Source organism: Acipenser ruthenus, chromosome 9 (assembly GCF_902713425.1).
Source record: "Acipenser ruthenus chromosome 9, fAciRut3.2 maternal haplotype, whole genome shotgun sequence".
NCBI classification, from domain to species: Eukaryota; Metazoa; Chordata; class Actinopteri; order Acipenseriformes; family Acipenseridae; genus Acipenser; species Acipenser ruthenus.
In genome coordinates this window covers 11,311,694-11,331,245 of record NC_081197.1, presented here as the reverse complement: position 1 = coordinate 11,331,245, position 19,552 = coordinate 11,311,694, and the positions used below count along the sequence as shown (strand labels likewise).

The following is a 19,552-nucleotide window of genomic DNA, read 5'->3' as shown; positions in this document are numbered from 1 at the left end:
TCATAGCGTTGGTTCTCAAATATGAATTATATTTCAGTATTTGGATCCTCCACTGTTTAGATTAATTGTCTTTAAAATAGTTGAGCCATTGTAGAAGTCATCACCATGATGACCAAACAAACCATTTTAATGCCTAAAAGCTGTTGCACAGATTAAATATTTACTTTAGAATCCGTGCTGGCTGCATCTTATAATATGCTATAGAGTGCTATTACTCAAACACAGGTAAACAGGAACGTAGCAACAGGCCTGTTTGGCATAATCCATGATGTAAAGAAAGGCTGACAATGGATAGTTTTGGCATCCCCTTAAAGGAATGTGAATATTATTTTAGCCACAGTGTGGCCTATAAATCTGTTTATTGTACAAACTGTTGCCATGTGGGCTGAATCATACTGTAAAGGCAACCAGAATCAGGAGAAGTAATTCCTTATTTTATTCTTCAGTGAAATGAAGAACACTTTTATATACAGGCAGTAAATCTAAAAAAAAAAAAAATTAAAAAAACATACAGATTTATAGGATTGCTGCAGATTTCTCATAGCAATGGATGGATTACAAACAAGAAGCAGGTGAGGTCTTTAAAATATATATATATATGTATACTATGAGTTCTCAATAACTTTACACATTAAAATACTGTATAGATGGAATTCAGTTGGATCTGTGTGAGAGTTTGTTACTGTCCAATATGTATTTGCAGTGATAATACTTTCTGTACTACAGAAGTTTATTACCCCAAATCTTATTTGTTTGGAATAGACTGTTTAGTAATGATGTGAAAAACATTCATTATGAACATACAGTTTATGATTTATTGCCATCATTTTCAGAATTTATCTATGGTAATGTAAACAAACAGATGGTAAACAAATAACATATAGAAAAGTGGTAAACAGACAACTAGGAACTATGCTTTTACTGTTAAGAGACTCCCCACAGTCAACTAAATGAGCCGTGTGCTTCCCTCCTTATGAGATGATACTTGATAACAGTTGGATCAAAACAATCACAAGGGCGTAAGAAGCCAATTCAAATAACTGTCACACCACAAGTCTTAGGAAGAAGTTTCCAGTGTAACTACACGGGTGTTATTACAATTATTTATGTATTTATTTCTGATCTGCATTCTGTCTTTACATGCTGGATATAGCTTCTCAGACTCTGACAGGCCAGACTATCAAGACTTCATTGCAAGCGATGATGTCAGCACAATCGACAGCAATGTAAACCCACACGCTAGCATGGAAGACGATTTAACCACTCGGTCGACAACGGAAGGAAAACTAAAATCGGAAGACTGTGTAAACAGTAGCAAGGTATATAAATTATTAGGGCTTGTGTTTTTTAAATGCGACCTTAGTTCAAAGTAGATTATTTACTTTCCAACTGACTGGGGTAAAAGCAGGTAAAACGAAGACAATAAGAACTCTTAAAGGTTCTCCTAGAGGGGGCATGTTCCCAGATTGTGAAGGTATTTTATTCAATGTAAATGTTTGTATTATGACGTTGTGTAAGTCAAAATGTACCCCTGTTCTAAATGTACCCCTGTTGAGTGGTTTAAATGTACCCCTGTTCAGTACTGTAGCTATGTATCCATCAAAGCCTGCCCTGAAAAGCTAATCATTTTACTAGAATGAATGCCATCAGGCTCAGCAATGGCATGATACACATTAACAACTGCACACAGACAGAAATGGAAAATATGACAGGAAATATCAATGGGACAAGCTGTCTCTGTGAAGTACAGCACAGACACCTGATTTAAAATCAGGTTGGAGACAAGGTTTACTGGATTTTTGACCTGGCTGTAAGGAGGGGGTTTCTTTTTGGAGATCAGTGGCTATCCCCATTTATTTAGGATTGTGCTTTCTGCGCAGAGAGAAATGCTGATTTTAAATAGTTTATTTTCAGAAGCAGCCCTGCTATGTTAAGCATACAAACAGCTATTTTCTTTTCTGCTGGTATTATAACAATCATACAGTATATGAGAAACCGATACCTGGAGTTGCCGGAAGTAGCTGTTAATATTATAGTAGTTTATTGTTAGTTAAAATCACATTTTAACTAACATTAAAATCTCTGAAAATTTGGGCTTGAACTTGCTTCAAAACTGAGCTCACAATATGCTCATGTTTCTAAATTAACTAAAAGGAAAGCAAACATTAGAATTTAACACTGGAAAACATACAATATGGTGTTTCTAAAGATAAGGGTCAATTCATTGACTTCCAAAATACTCTCCAGACTTCTCCCAGACTTTTTATTTAAAACTGTTATAGCATCTATGTTTTGTTTACTTTTTAGAAGAAAATGGTCTAAAAATAAACCTAGAACTTGGTTAAATTTGAATAATGGCAAGACATTATAGATCATTCATTGTCTTTTTTTCTCCCTTAAAAGCGCCTTAGTGACTTCCGAAGGGCAGTTCTCGTTGTTCAGTTTGTACGAAACATGATCAAATTGTACAGGCAAGTATCACCGATTGGACTGTCACTTTAGATCGTTAAGAGCTCTTGAATTCCTCAGTTGTTTATTTGAAGTTTTTTTGTTTACTTCAAAAGCTGTTCACAAAAGTGTATACCCCGAATATATGCTATGACACTGTGCCTACAATATCAAAAGGTTCAATGAAGCTTGAAAGAACAAATTGTAGAAAGTGTATCACACACAAACATGCAGTATCTTTGTTTGGATTCCCCCCCCCCCTTTTTTGGAACAGATACAGTTCAAAGGCCTGTTAACCCACATTAGCCAAAGTCCTACCAGATGTGGCCTGCTGATATTTTTTTAAATGTATAATTATGCACCTTCTGTTACAAACTGCATGTTAGCATTGTCATGCTCCAGTGCTGCATTGGAAATTTTGGCAGGGTCAACAATGTTGCCACAGTACTGAACATTGAGATGTCCTGGGTAAACTGTGTAAAAACACAATGGTAGTTGGAGTCAAAAACCCATCTGTGCATTATTGTCAAAGTGCTATCTGAAAGCCTCCTTGCTGTTCTAAATATGTTTTAGAAATTATATTCTGTGGTATAAAGATAGCTACAGCATCCCCGAATTACAGTATAGTTATGATCGAAGTTGCTGTAGTTGTCATAGAGGCATTTAAAGGTCAAATTATTTGAATTGTTATTATTGAGAGGTTTTGCAATCAGCAATTTAAATTACTCACACCTACAATATGACAGCACTCTTAAAGAACAGCTTTTTACGGGTATGAAAAAGCAGTTATCATAACTAAGGTACTTTTCTTCTTGCTTGGAATGTACATCATGTTGTATTTCAATCAGCAGATACTATTTCATAAAAGTTTAAAATACCCCTGTGGTCTCATGTAGAGCTAGTCATACAGAATGTAACCATTCACGCTGTACCTGTCCCACTGCAACACTCCCACTTCCAGGGAAGACATGTTTGAGAGCTCTGTTGAGTTTTAAAAAGTCAACAGGATGCGAATCTATACAAAAAGAAGAGTATACAGCATTTGTAAAGATAACTGTGGATATTTCATATCCATGTCAAGTTACTCTTTAACCCAACAATTCATACATCTTGTACTGCCGCCCCTGTAGCCGTTTTCAGGAATGTCAAAGTGCAATGTATTTTCTGTGAACTGATGACTATATTCAACTCTTTAGAGCATCCACTTGCTAGGATGTGTCATGTCATGTTGACTTTTCAACTGTATCTGTGCCAGCTACTACCTGTGCTGAAATGGTGTCATGATAATAAAAACATGTAGTAAATGAAGTGGATTTATTTCACTGTAGTGGGTGGCCATTTTATTAATAGGGTTAATTGTCAAAAAGCCTTGTAATGCTAACAGAGCCATTACCTGCCAGGTCCAAGGTTGTTGAAGGTAGTAAAAGACCATGACTAATTGTACTTGCTTTAGGTTTGATTTAGGGTCCTTGAAGTCTCACTCTATTGAACAATAACAATACATCTAATAGTTGCAGAACCATAAATACTATTTCAATTATAGGCAGGTAGTCTTAATTGGTTTATTATTTGTTTTATAATTGTAACCTCTTGAGAATCTAGACCTTAGAGCAGGCCTGGCATAAAGTCTCTTAGATCGCTGGGTTGTTGGGACTGTGTGGCAAAGTGGTTTGCAGTGCACAGGTGTAGAGGTGATGTGATTGTGAAACAGCAATCTGTATTGCACTGTTCCAAAACAACAGATTGCAGCCCCGAAATAATAAGGCACAGTTCGTAAATAATAAACACAGTATAACACACAAAGACACATGTTCACAAGTACAGAGTGATTGGTATTGTGCTTGTGGTAAAATACAATTTATTTGTGTACAATGGTGCAGTGTTTGGGTTTAGTGCTGGCCTGTAGCGATAGCTCTGGATCGTGTTAGCCATCTATAAATAACAAACAAGTAGATTTTAGACACGACAAAACAAACAAAACACTCAGCTTAACCATAATAAAGGAACAGATCACCTCACTACGTCCCCTTATGTACCATCAGTCATGCCCCCTTGGTTAGTGAGTGCAACCGTTTCTCCTCCAATCCGCAGTTGCCACATCGCTTTCCTTCCGGGTTGAAGACTTGGTGTACCATAGCTCTGCCCCCTTTCTAGATGGCCAACTTCCACCTAACCCTGGGAATGAATTGTCGGGCCATCCAGTCCAGGGCACTCTGTTTCTTTTACACCGCACCCTCACAGGTCGGGAGGGAGATTTATAACCAAGATTCATTCTTTCTCTGTCAGTGTTCTTCATGGCTTGTTCTTTGCCAGTGTCAAAATCCATCAATGTACATCAATTCTATCCATTGTGGTATTCCTGTCAGAATGGTATGTTCATTGATCTGTGTTGGTTTTTCTTGGTTTGGTTCAGCACACTGTATCTTCTACTCTACAATGGACAATAATAGAATAATCACAGAGGATCTTTTTCGTTTAATGACATGTCAGTGCTTAATGAGTTCTCCTGATTGTTCTTCTTTCTAATTTCTAATTACTCCGAATTCATGTTGGGCTTGGCTGGAGCTGATGAATCCTATCACTGCTGCTGCGTACTGTAACTATTTGCACAGTGGTGACATATTTCCTTATTACTCATTTGTGGTGGATAATTACCCGGAGGATGCCTCCTGTTCTTGTTAATTTGTTTTCATGTCTGAATGTGCACCAACATGTCCTGTAGAGATTCTTCAGAATGATCAGTAGTAAATGATCACATCAGTGCAGCACTGCGAGTCCTCTCATCACCCAAATGAAATCCAGTCACTCAAACAGAGACATCTAACCTCCTCAGCTGTTAAATGTAATTTCAGTGCTGTTTAGGACAAAACACTAAATGATATACCGTAAACTATTTCTATATGTTTTCTCTTTTAGAGACTATGCAGCATCCAGAGCTGAGCTCCTGTCCTTCTCTGAACTCACCACTGCTGTAATGATGAAAAAAAGTGACAATCTTCTTTTTGACATATCACACTTTAAAGCTACCAATGAGGTATGCTATATTTAATATTTATCTTATTGAAAATATATATTTTTTATCTTAAAGTAATTATAACTCATAAAATGTTTTCATAAAATGCCTTCGCCATGCACCTCCACGCATTATATAGGGCTAAAATGTGCAGTTTGTAAAGAAACACTTCTTATAACAAACATGTATTTTAATTTCAAAACATGCTAGCTGGTACTACAAGAAAACTAAAGCAAACTCTGTTTACAAGCCATGCTTTTAGACTGGTTTGTACTTCCTGGATCATTTCACCTGAAGAGTGGAATTGCCCCCACCTCTTCAACAGCTTCTTTCCTGTCAATAACCAATCAGCTGCTTCCCCTACTGACTGACATTCTTTCAGCCAATAACATGCTTTGACCCAGGCGACACCTCTGAGGTGAAAGTGCGAAAAGATAACACAAGAATAAGGCTTAGAGGGTGAGAGAGCTTCCTTTAACCTAAAGTAATACCAGATATCATGTTTTAAAATGAAAATGCATGTGTGCTATAACATATCTTTCTTTTAAAACTGCACACTTGAGACCTAATTGAAAAATGTCTAAGATTAACAGGCTTAATTTGTTAGTTATTATTATTTATTATTATTATTATTTATTTCTTAGCAGACGCCTTTATCCAGGGCGACTTACAATTGTTACAAGATATCACATTATACATTATAGTTACAATTACTTTAAGGTTATCAGCCATTTTGAAAAGAGATTTGAAAAAGATTTATAAGTGTAAAACATTGTCAGGATGTTAACAATGAAAAGAAAAATGACAGGTGTGTTATTTAAACAGTCGTAGCAACACGTGGGGATGAATAACGCTATATTTTTCAGAACCACTCTACTTCTCTTTAAACTTTTGAAATTGATAAAAGTAAGCAAATGCACTCAAAATCCACTTAGCAAGTTTTTAAAACCAGACTCTATATTTTGAATACTCTTTCAGCAACTTATTTCTTTGTATTTGTTGTCAAAATATATACAAGCATGTATACAATCAGCCTTGGTCTTGAATATTCCTACTGGTGAATAGACTTAACTTTTTACCGCAGAGAGAAATCAATAATGAGGTCAAGACCATCCTGTCAAGTCCACCACAAAACCGAACCAGGGAGGGTATTAAGTTGGTAAGAACAGTTTTAATAGTGTGTCCACACCTACATGATAACCACAGGGTGCATCAACTGTATGAGGAGATAACAGTCTTTTGAGTGGATAAAATCAGAGACAAAGTCAAAGATGTTACGCTAGCATGAGAGACTGCTGTTTCCAAGTCTGCATGCTCTCGTTATACCTATTAAATAACAGGCCGCTGTTGCTATGCTGTCAATGGATTCTTTATAATGTTTGTTTATTCAAACTATTATTTTTACCGCAGGTTAATAGGATCTGGAATTCTGCTTTGAAGTGCATTTCACTTGTCATATAATGAAGTATCACATGTCTAAGACACACATTTTATTGCAGCACATGCAAAGTCATACATTATATTTACATACAATAATCCAGAAGGAAGGCAAGAAAAGTCAACACAATAGTTTACATTTATAAACTGATTTTAAATTCCAGTCTATAACTATGCATGAAACCAGACATATGTATCAACTATTGGTTTCTGCCTGAAGTGACTCAAGCTTCCATTGAGTAAAAACAACAATATGCTGTACCTTAGCCAGTTTTTGCATTGGTCTGATTTATGATCATTTTACAAACAAATTTAACCAAAAAACAGATTTCGAGCCATAAAGATCTGGGATTGATTTTTTTTGGACAAAAGTAGGTTATGAACAGATTAAAGCCTATTTTTGTGTTATTGCTAGGCAACCCTGTCCTTGAGAACGGCAGTTGATACTTTCGCAGAGTACCCCATACACATGCAGGAGAAACTGGCACAAGTTGGCTGGTATGAAAGGTATGCTTATGAAGATGTGAAGGCCCAAAAGACCAGGCACCACATTGACATGTATTTACTACCATGTTATGTTTGTAAAACCAACAAAGTTTTGTTTTCGTTTTAGAAATCGGGTAAGCATGGTGGTAAATGCTTTGTGAAGTATGGCCCAGGGATTTTGTTTGAACTATGTTCTAAATTGTTTAATTGAACCAATTAAACCTGCACCCAGGTCCTAAAGCACTTTGATAATTCATTATATCTGTTAAGATGAGTGTAGAATGGTCTTCATGACTGGAGTTGCCCACCCCTACAAAACAGTACAAGGTGAGATTTATATTAACTGTTCTTAATACCTTGTGGGGGAAAAAGGCAAAAACATTATAATTTCAAATACCAAACAGTGATAAAGTGCTGGTTTACCGAATAAGCAAGTAGGTCACGGAAATAATCCAGTAGGTGAGGACGTGTATAAATGAGGAAAAGACTTGAAAACACAAACAAGTACAGGATCAGCTATATTTATGGGAGAGGAAACCACAAAAGGTATTCACCTTTGAACAAATGTAAATGGTAGAAATAGCCCAGCCTTTTGTTTCATGACATGCAATCTTTCTTAATGTGGTTTTGGTGGAGTTCCTAAAATGGGCTTATAGGTATTTTATTTCATAAACAGTTCCTAAACTAATTAGTAATCAGATATGTGGATTGCACAAACAGCATTACTGCACCAGTATTATTTATGACTACAGCTGTGGCCAAAACGTTTCGCATCACCTAGACTTTTAGGATTGAGACATAATTAAAAAAAAAATAATAATACATGACCATAATTCAGATATTTTACTTAACATTGTGTAATCAAAAAAATTACAAAATGATGTTGCAAAAGTCTACCGGAAGCCATAATAGTAATACAGTATTTCATGTTAGATTTCAAAATGTCACAAAATGTTTTTTTTCTTTTTAAGTATATGGAAAACTACAAAGTGGTATGTAATTCAATATGTTAACGTAACATTATTCAGCAGATTTTATTCGACTTTATGAAGCAAAAGTAGTTAATTCTACAGGGTGATGTAAAATATTTGGCCATAGCTACAGCGATTAGCCAGGGGAATAGCATCTTAATTTCCAGAAATGGTGCAATGATATTTATCAGTTTTTATTTACAAGCTTCTATTGTGAACTGAGTGGGTAAAAGCCAATCTGATTGTAACTTCCCTTACCTGTTGTTGCATTTATTAAACAATTAATCTTCACTATGGATGCTGCAGTGTTGTTTTATTCATTACAATATTTGATTAAATTTACTATCCATTCTTTATGTGTTAAAAACACAACAGCCCTAGAAACAAACACATTTCAGGGAAAACACAACAGCCCTAAAAACAAACACATTTCAGGAATTTGAAAAAGAGAACTCATTTGTCACGACTCAGTAGATAATGTACCTGTATTTCTGAAGCGTATACACAATGTATGTGCTTATTTGTGAGGTCTGCATAAATGGAAGAAAAATTAATCCCAAACAAAAAAAATCATTTTGAGTCAAGTTTTATCATTCAGTCCTATATCTGTTAGGTGAGACCAAACTTATAAAACGAGATGCTATAATGCTTTATCTTAATCCTAACCCTAAACCTATTGATAACTGTGGCCATATCTCTAAACGCTTCCCAAAGTAATATAATATAACCTACTAATATATAGTTTTAGTAGGTTATATTATGTAAAAACAAAATGTACCGTTATAAATATGTATATTCACGGAAATGAAGTTTTGGTCCTGGCAGAGTCATAATCCGTGAAGGACATGTTCCTCAAAACTTCTACTTGATCCTGTCTGGCACAGCACTGGTCACTAAAACCTCCATCAACAGGCAGACAGGAGAGCCTTTTGTAAGGACTGCTGCCTTCCTGAAGAAAGGAAAAACCTTTGGGGTGTGTAGAATACTTAAAAGCAAGAAGCCGTGCTTCTCAATGCGCTAATTTAGCACTTATTTAAGGATTCATTTTAAGAGTGGCTGCAACATGTTTTCTAAGGTTACAGAACGTTTTGAAACACAAACATAAACTATCTTTAGAAACAAGCATAACCTTGTTAAATGTGAATAGGGCCCAGGATTTCTGTACATGGGTCATATTCACAAAGATTTTACTGTGTTTGGCTTCAACAACAATCCAGTCCAGTTTCTTGAATATCAATCTGTTTAATAAGAAAAAAACACTATTTTTAAATAAACGGTATGTCTGTCTTTCTATCTGCCACCAGTATTCATTGTTAATTAAAGAGTGTAATTTATACAGGATGTAGCTATCTTGAATGGCGCTAGATGACTGCTGTCAGTGCCACGACAAGTAAGTTAAGACGCTGTTTAATTTGTGATTTAACAGGGTTTTATTATCCTCTCCGGGGGATATAGCAGAAGCAGACCTACATATGGACATCTGCATGTCTGTATTTAAATAGTCACTTATTTTGCACACCTATATCTAGAGAACCGCTTGTCGAATTGTGAATGATGTCACAAATGTGCTTGCAACACAATTGTTTCCAATACCTCCAAAGCTTTGTACACTGCTCAATAAATGGTGCATGCAGTATTCTGGATGTAAATCGTATCCACTAAAATACTCACAGCTGTTCTTTTTCTAGGATTTTATAAACACGTTCATGAGCCATGAAGCCAACGAAGAGCAGAATTTTATTACATTTCTGAGAAAGATTGAAGTTCTCTCAGGATGGCCTGTGGAAAACCTTCCCGACAATAAACCTGGGATATGTATTCACACCTTCTTTCGGTAAATATGTACTGGGTAGGCTAGAGCTAATATTCTTATCCCCAGTTCCTACTTCAAGCTCAGTGTTTGAGAAACTAGTTTCTTACCGTGCATGTAATTCTCTTGAACATGTTTATAGTTGGAAGGTATTGAATGAAGCCAATCTAAAATGTGTTAATTTCATAACAAGAAATGGTCCATTTTTCTCTTCTGTACATTGAGTAGCAATTTATGCCAATTAATTTCTGCATTGAGAGATTTAAAATGTTCATTTCACCTGGGGGCGATTAATTAGAAAATCTGAGAACTTGCACAGCCGTAGTTAAAAGCCAAGCTAGTGAATGCGTTTTGTTCACTTTTACTATTTTTCAATTTTTAGGCGAAATACAGTTATCTCTAGGGACACAAAGGCATCATCCAAGATCTATATCATCAAAACTGTAAGTGAACTTAATGCTTATCATGGTAACGTAACCTGTTTTTTATATATATATATATATATATATATATATATATATATATATATATATATATATATATATATATATATGTTTAGTTTTTAAGTTTTCTGCCCTACAATAAAGAACCTGTGCGGTTGTTTTATTATGATAAGTGGCTTCTCTCTGCCATTCACTTTCATGTCTTGCCACCAACAGTACTGTATGATTTAACATTTTCCTCATTTTCAGGGTACAATAAGAGTTCTTAAAACACTGACATCTATTAAACCCCATCTCCCTGGTAAACCCTCTTCAATCAGTGAGTACAGACAAAAACTCTCCAAACTTTAGGCAGCACTGAAACAGTTGATACTTCGCTCTATTTAAAATGTTGTAATGCTGATCATTTTACAAAAACTAAACTTTCAAACCACTGCATTTGATATTTACAGGTGGCGATTGGAAATACCAGAATACAGATAACCAGTCAGAAGAAATGCATGCAAAGGTATTACTTTGCTCCAGTGTTTTATGGTTGTTGGTAATAGTATAGATAGTAGTTCTTGTAAAATGTTGCATAAGTACAGTAAAAGGCACCAGAAAACAAAAACAGCACTTAGCGATCCTTCTTCACCAATGATATCCTTTTCTAACAGAAAGCAGTAAGGATTAAGACTAGCCTTCCTTCCAGAAAGAGTTCCAGAGACGTGGAGTTCCTCCTGCCGCTGCTGCAGCAGGGACCGGCAGCTTTCGAGGAAAGAGCTGATACACCTTCTCCATACACCAGCAGTGCAACTGTTCCCAAAGAGGCAAGCTCAACAATACATGTTGAGGAGGATGGATCACACATTTACATTCATGTGCAGACGCTTAAACCTGGAGATGTGTTTGTGAGTACAGTTCCCATTGCCAAACCAGTGGCCTAATGTTGGTGTTCTCTTTTTAACAGTATTTTAACCTAACTCAATGCAACTGGACTCCAAGGTTTCAAATCCACCGGACCATAATGAAATATGTGTTTTCCAGGGTCTGGTCTATCTGCTGTTTGAAGACACATTTGGTATGACGCTGATATCTGAGGGAGCAGAATGCATCCTGATCTCAAAGGATTTCTTTAAAAAATATACAGATGATGCATATCTCTGTAAACTGTCCAAAGTGGTAAGTAACACCAGTTCTGGTAATCCCATTACTGATTGCACACTTCAACAACTAATGCTGTTCCACATACATTTAAGTCCCTTTCAGAGGGCCCTATTCACAACACTTCACACCACGAGTCATTTTAAGACCCTGTTTTGATCAATTAAATACATTTAGGTATCAAACTGTGTGTGCCAGTAGCTCGCCAACATCCACTGTAAAACTCCAAGGTGTAAAGAGGCAATTTTATTGTTTGTGGGATTGGAGGACGGCCAATGATCTTTAGTTCTTCTGAGCTGTTGTGGGGATTCCTGCGGTGAGGGAACATAATTTGACTTGCAAAATTGGGGAGAAAAACTGGAGTAAAATAATTTGACACTTAAAAATAAAAAATAGTATGAAAGAATATCAAACTGTGTTTCATTAATCAAAACAATCCTTAAATAATTTCAGTTAAAGCTGATAAAGATGTAGGCACCCCACCTGCCCCGCAGTTTATTATAGACTGGAGTTAGAACTGCCCAGCAAATAAAGCATGGGGGACATCTAGAATCGCTTACAATTTTCTGTTCTGCCTTTTGAGCATGTAAGTAGTTTATTGAGACTGGGGTAAATGCATCTGTGTTCTGTGGGCTATTTGACAAAGTAAGTGACACCCTTGTAATATTTTTCACATGCTCTATAAAGTGTTCTGCAAACGATAAAGCTTCAAGAAACCTTTATTGAATTAACAATGTATTCTATCCTGGCTCAGTCAATAGAACAAAGTTATTTTAAAGACATTGAAGTCCTTGAGTGGAAGAGGTGATGAAATGCACTTAAATATTACAGGCTGACTGCATGCTTCTGTGAGATTTTGTCTCGAAGGAGCAATCCATTTCCTTTTGAAAATTGTTTCCAATCTAATGATTACCTATAGCCCTGATCTGTACTGCAAACTGAGGGATATGGAGTTACTGTGGATTATCAGCACTCCTACATTATTTCTGCACACAATAGCCTTTTGTAATTCAGTGTTTCAAACTAAAATTAGATCAAAATGTAAAAAAAAAAAGGATTTGACTTCATACAGTTTTAACAAATTGGCTTGTGCATAAACAAGTTGGCCTTGCCCAATTTATGCAATGAAAATTTCTGGGGCTGAAGTGAATTATATACATCTTTCAGGGTGTGGGTATTTAGACCTGCCATTGTATAGCTCATTAAAATAGACCCCTGTATCTGCAGCAATCAGATTCTGAATATTGGAATCGCAATGGATTACACCACATAGCATGCTTACACTGCAGAGATCCGTAACAAGACTTTTGTAATTGTTTGTTATAGAAAATAAAAAATAAATGTAATGAAGCATAATGTTTTGGCTATGGCGTTCATCAGCGTATGAGATGTGGGTGAATGGAGTGTTTTAATTTGTAATGAGTGCAGCATTAATATTTCTATTGTCTAGGTCCAGCCTTACCCCTCAGAACAGGCTCTTCAGAAACAACTGCAAGAATACATCAATTGGAGTGCATACAAATCTTTATTATTCAACAGGCAACAAAAGCTGTGTGCAATCTCAAAGTGAACAGACTTTGAAAAATGAGCACAGGCCAAACGTATGGGCTAAACAGAACCATCAACAAATTAGCTGTTAGTGTATTATTGTATATAGCCCCATATTTACTGTTATCTGTTATTTCCTGTTGAATAATTTAGATATCACCATGTTAAGTACCTCCCCCAAACTTTATATGATAATTAGGGTTTTTGCATATGACTCCTCCCATGTGTATGATGCATGAAAGCCATCAAGGATCATTTCATTTTAAAATAAACTTTCTTGCTGTGTGTTCCTTCATCATCCCACACAACAGTGGTTTCAATATAACAGTTTTTATATTCATATTTTCATCCTCTGTTTCATTCATCTACACGACTCCACAACACATTTTTGTTACCTAATTAAAAGTTTTAGCTAAAAAGGCAGCTTAACCCTGAGGAGGATGATAAAGACCACAAATTGAGCTTCAGTTGATCAATATCTGCCTCTCACAGTGAAAGTCTTGCAGTGAAATGTTATAGTTATACTACAAAGACTTCACTCACCATGAATCCATAATCCTTTCTGTGCTAAGAACTGGGCTTGGAGCCCATACTGAGAGAAGGTTTCAAGTAGAGCTATTGAGTGCCTTGCAGCAATTTACTTTCCCAGCCAGTTCTACGTGCAATTATGAGACTTGCATCTGCAACAGGGGTCAAAGGCTATACATATTTCCTGGCTTCTACTCATTCTTTCTCCAGGAGACAGAGACAGGCAAAAACAAACAATGGCTTTGTAACCAACAACTCCTAAAGCATAATACCTAATCTATAGCCTTATACAGTATTTAGTACAGAAACGTCTGCTAGACGTTCTTCAGAAAATCCATATCTATTACAGTGGTGTTTTTTGCTTTCAGGCAAAACTCTCATGACAGTTTCGAGTAAATAGCTTTGAGAATTTAGCCCATTGTTCGTGATTTGTCGTGATAAAGTTTAATTGGCACATTGTGGACTGTATGAACACTTTCTGGTTTCACTGTATTTAAAGGAAAGTCCAGTAATTAAACAGGCAGATGTTTAGGATAGCTGTTCTGTTATCTGTTCTTCTGCAACAGCTTCTGCAACACCTTAATCCTTAACACAATCTGTCACTATATGGGTGTAATTGCAAAGAACATGATTATTAACATTGTTAAGGTCAAGGAAAGTGGAATATTTTCAACAGCAATGATTGATTTTGGTTGAACATCTTTGGCAGTCTTAAGCAGTCCAAACTAAGGTGAAATAAATTCAGATAAGCAAAGAAGCAGTTCAGTAACTCTCTAGAGAACAGAGCTTCAGATATTTAGTAGTGTAGTGGGTGGATAATTGTATATGCTAGTGGGGATAATTTGCTACCTACAGTTTTGTCTGCTTCATAGGAACTGGAACTTTCAGTTATTTGTTGTAATGTGCCAAATGACCAGCAAGCTGTTGGTGTGTATATTAATTAGTGTCAAATTGTGGCTCAAAAGTAGCTTGATAATTTAGTAGCTTTGATCCAGTAGGGGGAGTAGGATATGTGTCAAAGCAGTCCTTCTAGTCATTTCAGTGCCCATAACTAGAACTCAAAAGTCCCTTTAAAGTGTATTTCAAAATTCAATGAAAAATGCTTGTATTGTTAAAGCTGTAGGGCTTCTTCATTCTGTCTTTGTTTATCTTAGTGGATATGAGACTGTTATAATGACTTTACCTTCTTGTTGCAGGGTCTGAACTGGAAGATAAATGTGGTAGAGATGCATGGTTTACAAGCAATCTTTATTCAATTGTAGGTTACACTTGGTCAACAGGTAACTTCACAGGGTTACAGTATAAAAGCAATTCATCCCTATTAACACTATGCAATATATTTTTTCTAGGGCAGGCAAACATGCAACTCCACCAGGGCATCTAGGTTAGGCAAACTTGTCAGTGGTAACTGACAATATTCACAGCAATACATTACCAGGGGCAACTTGTCATCTTGTCTGCATATTCCAAAGTGAAGTATAAAGTACAAGCATAGAACAAAAAGATCTTCAAATTAAGAAGAAGGGGGGTAGTTGTAATATTACTAGTGCGACCTTGGTTAACACCTCTTTAATCATTCAATTTAAACACTACAATTAACTATAGGTATTCAAATATATTTTTATAATCTACTTTGTTTTGGTGGGGTTTTTTTGTGTTGTTTATTTTGATGGAAAGGGCACGTGTTATGAAAAACTATTAAAATTCACACTTACCCTTTGCTTTTGATTGAGAAATATTGGTGCTGGCTTATTAAAAAGTAATTCTATAAAAAATGAATGTGTGTCATTATTATACCAGAACTATTCCAGAACAGGACTACAGCGCAGGGCCTCACAGCTGAGGATGTCAGCTGGTAATTTCATTAACAATCTTGTTTCTTTCATGTACTTGAATTCCTACAATGTGTATATAATGAAACTGCCACTTTCTTCTAAGCTTTGAATGCTGTTTTACAACCTCCCTGGGGAACAGCATAGGCTTGCTGAATATATATTACTCTGCTAGGAGCCAACACAGCCTGCACAAGCCTCTTTCAGTCAGCTATCTGCATTAGTATTTGTGAACCTTACCTACATGTAATGCAATTAGCACCTTGGGGAATACAAAGAGAGATCAAAGTTTGTTATGTAATATTCATGAGGATGCTGAAATGAAAAGCTTTTAAGGTGAGAAATTCCACTGCTTCCAGTGATATTCCCAGAGAGACTGCTGCAGTATTGTAACGTAAAGGGAGGGATCATTATCTAGACACAGAAGTTCAAACCATCTGTTCCACAGGTCCTGACAAAGTCATTATGGTTACAGCAGCAGTGTCCCCCACCTAGGATTGAACCCACAATCCTCCAATCAAGAGTCCAGAGCCCCTAACCACTACTCCACACTGCTGCCCCTAGTACAATACCATGTTATATAAATGGCTCTTTAAAGAGTAAGAAGCAGGGTTCAGAACAGTTACGTGGGGAGTTGCATGTCCCCACATGTTGCTACATCTGTTTAAATAATGTACCTGTAATTTTTATTTTCATTGTTAACATCCTGATTTTAAAATCTGTTTCAAAGCTCTTTTCAAAATGGCTGCTCTAGTACACTGTGGTTTGAGATCTGTCCTCTAAATCAGGGTTTCACAATCCTGGTCCTGGAGACCCACTGTGTCTGCTGGTTTTCATTCCAGCTGAGTTCTCAATTACTTAATTAGACCAATTTAATTGTTTTCAACTTTTAAACAGTTGGAGATTTCAAATTAACAATACAATTTTATACGTAACTTGAAATTGGCAACTTTTTAGGAGCCGAGAGCAATTAAAAAGGTCTAATTAAGCAACATTTCAACGTGAATAGCTCTTCAGTGAACATTAGATTCTTCTTTAGATCTAGAGCAGGAATGTTAACCCAACTATCAAAATTCTGTTCTGATAGCTGCTGTATATTTTACATAACCCTGACTAATTCTCAATCATTCTCCTACAGCAATAACACATTTTGATGCTTTTTATGTCGAGACACCCCAAAGTGCGAAGGCCGCACTAAAAATAAATCTAACCGTTTCAACTGAATTTGAGACCCTAATACCTTTTAGTTTAGGTTTAGGAACAGAGTAGTTTGATAAGGCACAAGCTTACTTGGCAGGGTCTAACTGTGCTCCACCAATAAACCATCTTGAGACTGAAGGGCAAAACATATGGAATGAGCAGTTTTGAAATATAGTCAGGAGTAAGACCATGTAAGGCCATATAGGTCAAGAATTAAACTTTGAAATCACCCGCTGAAGAGAAGTAATTAAAAATACATATATATACATAGAGATTATGACATCACTGAAAACTAGATGGATAAAGATAATATTTGTTATTCACCTATTTAAAAAAAAAATGAAAAGGTGACTAATAACTATCAGAAACTTTATTGAACCAATATAGCTGTTCCAGACTGTATAAAATATGTTGTTTTTTTTATTTTGAACACTGACTCAAGTTTGCCAATTTCTCAAAAACAATCATAATAAAAAAAAGAAAAAATAATCATTCTCATCTTCAAACCAGAGCCACTTACAGTGAGAGCCATATGGTGGGTAACCATGCCATTTATTACATATTTCAAAGTTCAACATAGTTTCAGTTTACTCATAAGTCATGAGAAGATTAATGTCCGTGTTTCCATATTTCTTCCTCACACCTGACAGTCTGGCTGCATTTGTCACTTCTTGAACAAAGATGCATCGGTTTTATTCAGATTTCATCTGTCAGTGAGCACCAGATTAATGAAAAGAACTCCTGCTCTAGACCTGTCACACTGTTTTAAAAATAGCCCAGCTGCTTCTACTTCACACAATGATGTACTCATCTTTGAACATTGCCAATTTGCAGCTACATTCTTTATTATTGTCACGTCCTACGAATGTGCATTTTGTGTTTATATATGTATATGTAATATACTACAATGTGTTTTTGTATAGGTTGACCTATTGTATTTCTAGAGGTAAAACTGGTAAATAATAAATGGTAAACTTATAATGTTTTCCAGTAGCATTCATGCCTACCAGTGCTTCATTTACACACATATACAGCAGTCCGTCGCGTGTCTGACTGTGGTGGGACCGCAGTAAGGGTGGATATGTAATAAGTTGGATAAATTAATCCTGTTTTAAATATCATTATAAACAGCTGTAACACTTACTATATTCACACAATTACTGTTTTGAGATTCAGCTTTTATTAGGGAGCTCCCCTAAATCCCTTGTTTAGAAAGATACAGGGTATTAATGCTTGTGACACAGTAGCCGTTTGCTGTGTATTCGCTGCTGAGTGACAGGCAGATCGAGACGGAGGTTGAAGTTGATACTCCCCACAGGTGAACAGGATTTATTTAAATATCAACACACTGAACAGCTCACATGACACTACCAGCAATGACAGCACACTAAGTACCTACAACACAGTGCAGTGTGTACAATCTCTGCACTGATATTCTCTGCTCAATAATAAACAAACTCCAGCTAACTCGGCCAGCCTGTCGGTGGTTTTCCCTTGCTTACTCACTCTTCGGTATCCAACCCTGGTTCCTGGTCTTTCTGTCTCACACACACGTACACACATACACGCACACACACACGTACACACATCGGCGAATTTCAGCTTCTTTAGCCCAGTTGGCTTTGGTTTTGCAGCTATGGAAAGCCATCTGGGTCAAAAACGCATTATTTAGTACACATGCTCATTTCACTTTTGTACGTGTTGTAATGTGTGTGTGTTGTAATGTATGTGTGCTAATTTGGCCAATAAGATCACAGAAAATGAAAAGAGAACAAATTAATTTAAAGAAAATACTATGTGTAATAAATTATCCAATTAAAAGTCGCTTTACATCTGGAAAAACGGTTAAGGCTAGGGTGACCAGATGTCCCGGTTTAGCCGGGACAGTCCCAGTTTTCCATTAAATGTTCCGGTGTCCCGACATTTTGTTCAAAGTCTTTAAAAAGTCATGGTTTCCAGCCACTTCATGTAGCGTGACACATCATAAATACCTTTTGCCAAAATAACATAAACAACCGCTTTTAGTTTATGGTGCATGCAGTGAAAACAAAATTAAATAAAATGCAAGGTAGTAGGGTAATCAAGAACATTATTTTTATAAATACGGTAATTTTGTAGCTGTTCAGTTCTGGCGGGATTTAGCCCAGACGCCTGGCAGAGCAGGGAGAGGTTGCAGCACCTAAATCCAGTGAGTAAAAAAAGAAAAAAAAATGCCAAAACGTAAATGTATTTATAATGTATTATTATTATTATTATTATTATTATTATTATTATTATTATTATTATTATTATTATTATTATTAACTCAATATTAAAGTAGCAATGCGTGTATAACACAATATGGCTATTTAAACTAATTAGCCACAAATTATACACCTAGTGTACTGAAATTAGCTAGCTGCTTAAAAATAAAATAAAATAAAAAAAGGTAATAATAACAGTGAGAGGGTGCCTATTTAAATAACCATTAAGATAGCCTATATTTAAATGGTTTAATTAGACTCATCAATTATTTAACAATGTGTCCCGGTTTTGTGCTTTGAAAAGCTGGTCACCCTAGTTAGGGCGGATATGTGACGGGCGGATACACGACAGATCCCTATTAGGTTTTGCATTTGGTTAGAAAGCTAAGGTAATTCACAATATTTACAATATGGAGTTGATTCCATTAGCCAGTGATTCAATTAAGCAGT

General features: G+C 36.1%; 1 protein-coding gene across 1 annotated transcript; it reads left to right on the top strand.

Moving 5' to 3' along the window:
• The first annotated feature begins 9,834 nt into the window (after window positions 1-9,834).
• Window positions 9,835-15,569, top strand: LOC117407173 (uncharacterized). Its single transcript, XM_059031133.1, has 7 exons — window positions 9,835-10,189; window positions 10,548-10,608; window positions 10,858-10,927; window positions 11,061-11,116; window positions 11,265-11,498; window positions 11,635-11,769; window positions 13,202-15,569. Exons 1-7 carry the CDS (start codon window positions 10,062-10,064, stop codon window positions 13,319-13,321), a joined length of 804 nt encoding a protein of 267 aa, XP_058887116.1. The 5' UTR covers window positions 9,835-10,061; the 3' UTR covers window positions 13,322-15,569.
• Window positions 15,570-19,552: the final 3,983 nt, after the last annotated feature.

What these genes read in the sequence shown, in the direction of transcription:
- LOC117407173 (XM_059031133.1), top strand. Translation starts at nt 10,062, where the DNA reads ATGAGCCATGAAGCCAACGAAGAGCAGAATTTTATTACATTTCTGAGA. An exon ending in AGATCTATATCATCAAAACT is followed by an intron (nt 10,609 to 10,857) that starts GTAAGTGAACTT and finishes CCTCATTTTCAG; the next exon opens with GGTACAATAAGAGTTCTTAA. An exon ending in TGGTAAACCCTCTTCAATCA is followed by an intron (nt 10,928 to 11,060) that starts GTGAGTACAGAC and finishes TGATATTTACAG; the next exon opens with GTGGCGATTGGAAATACCAG.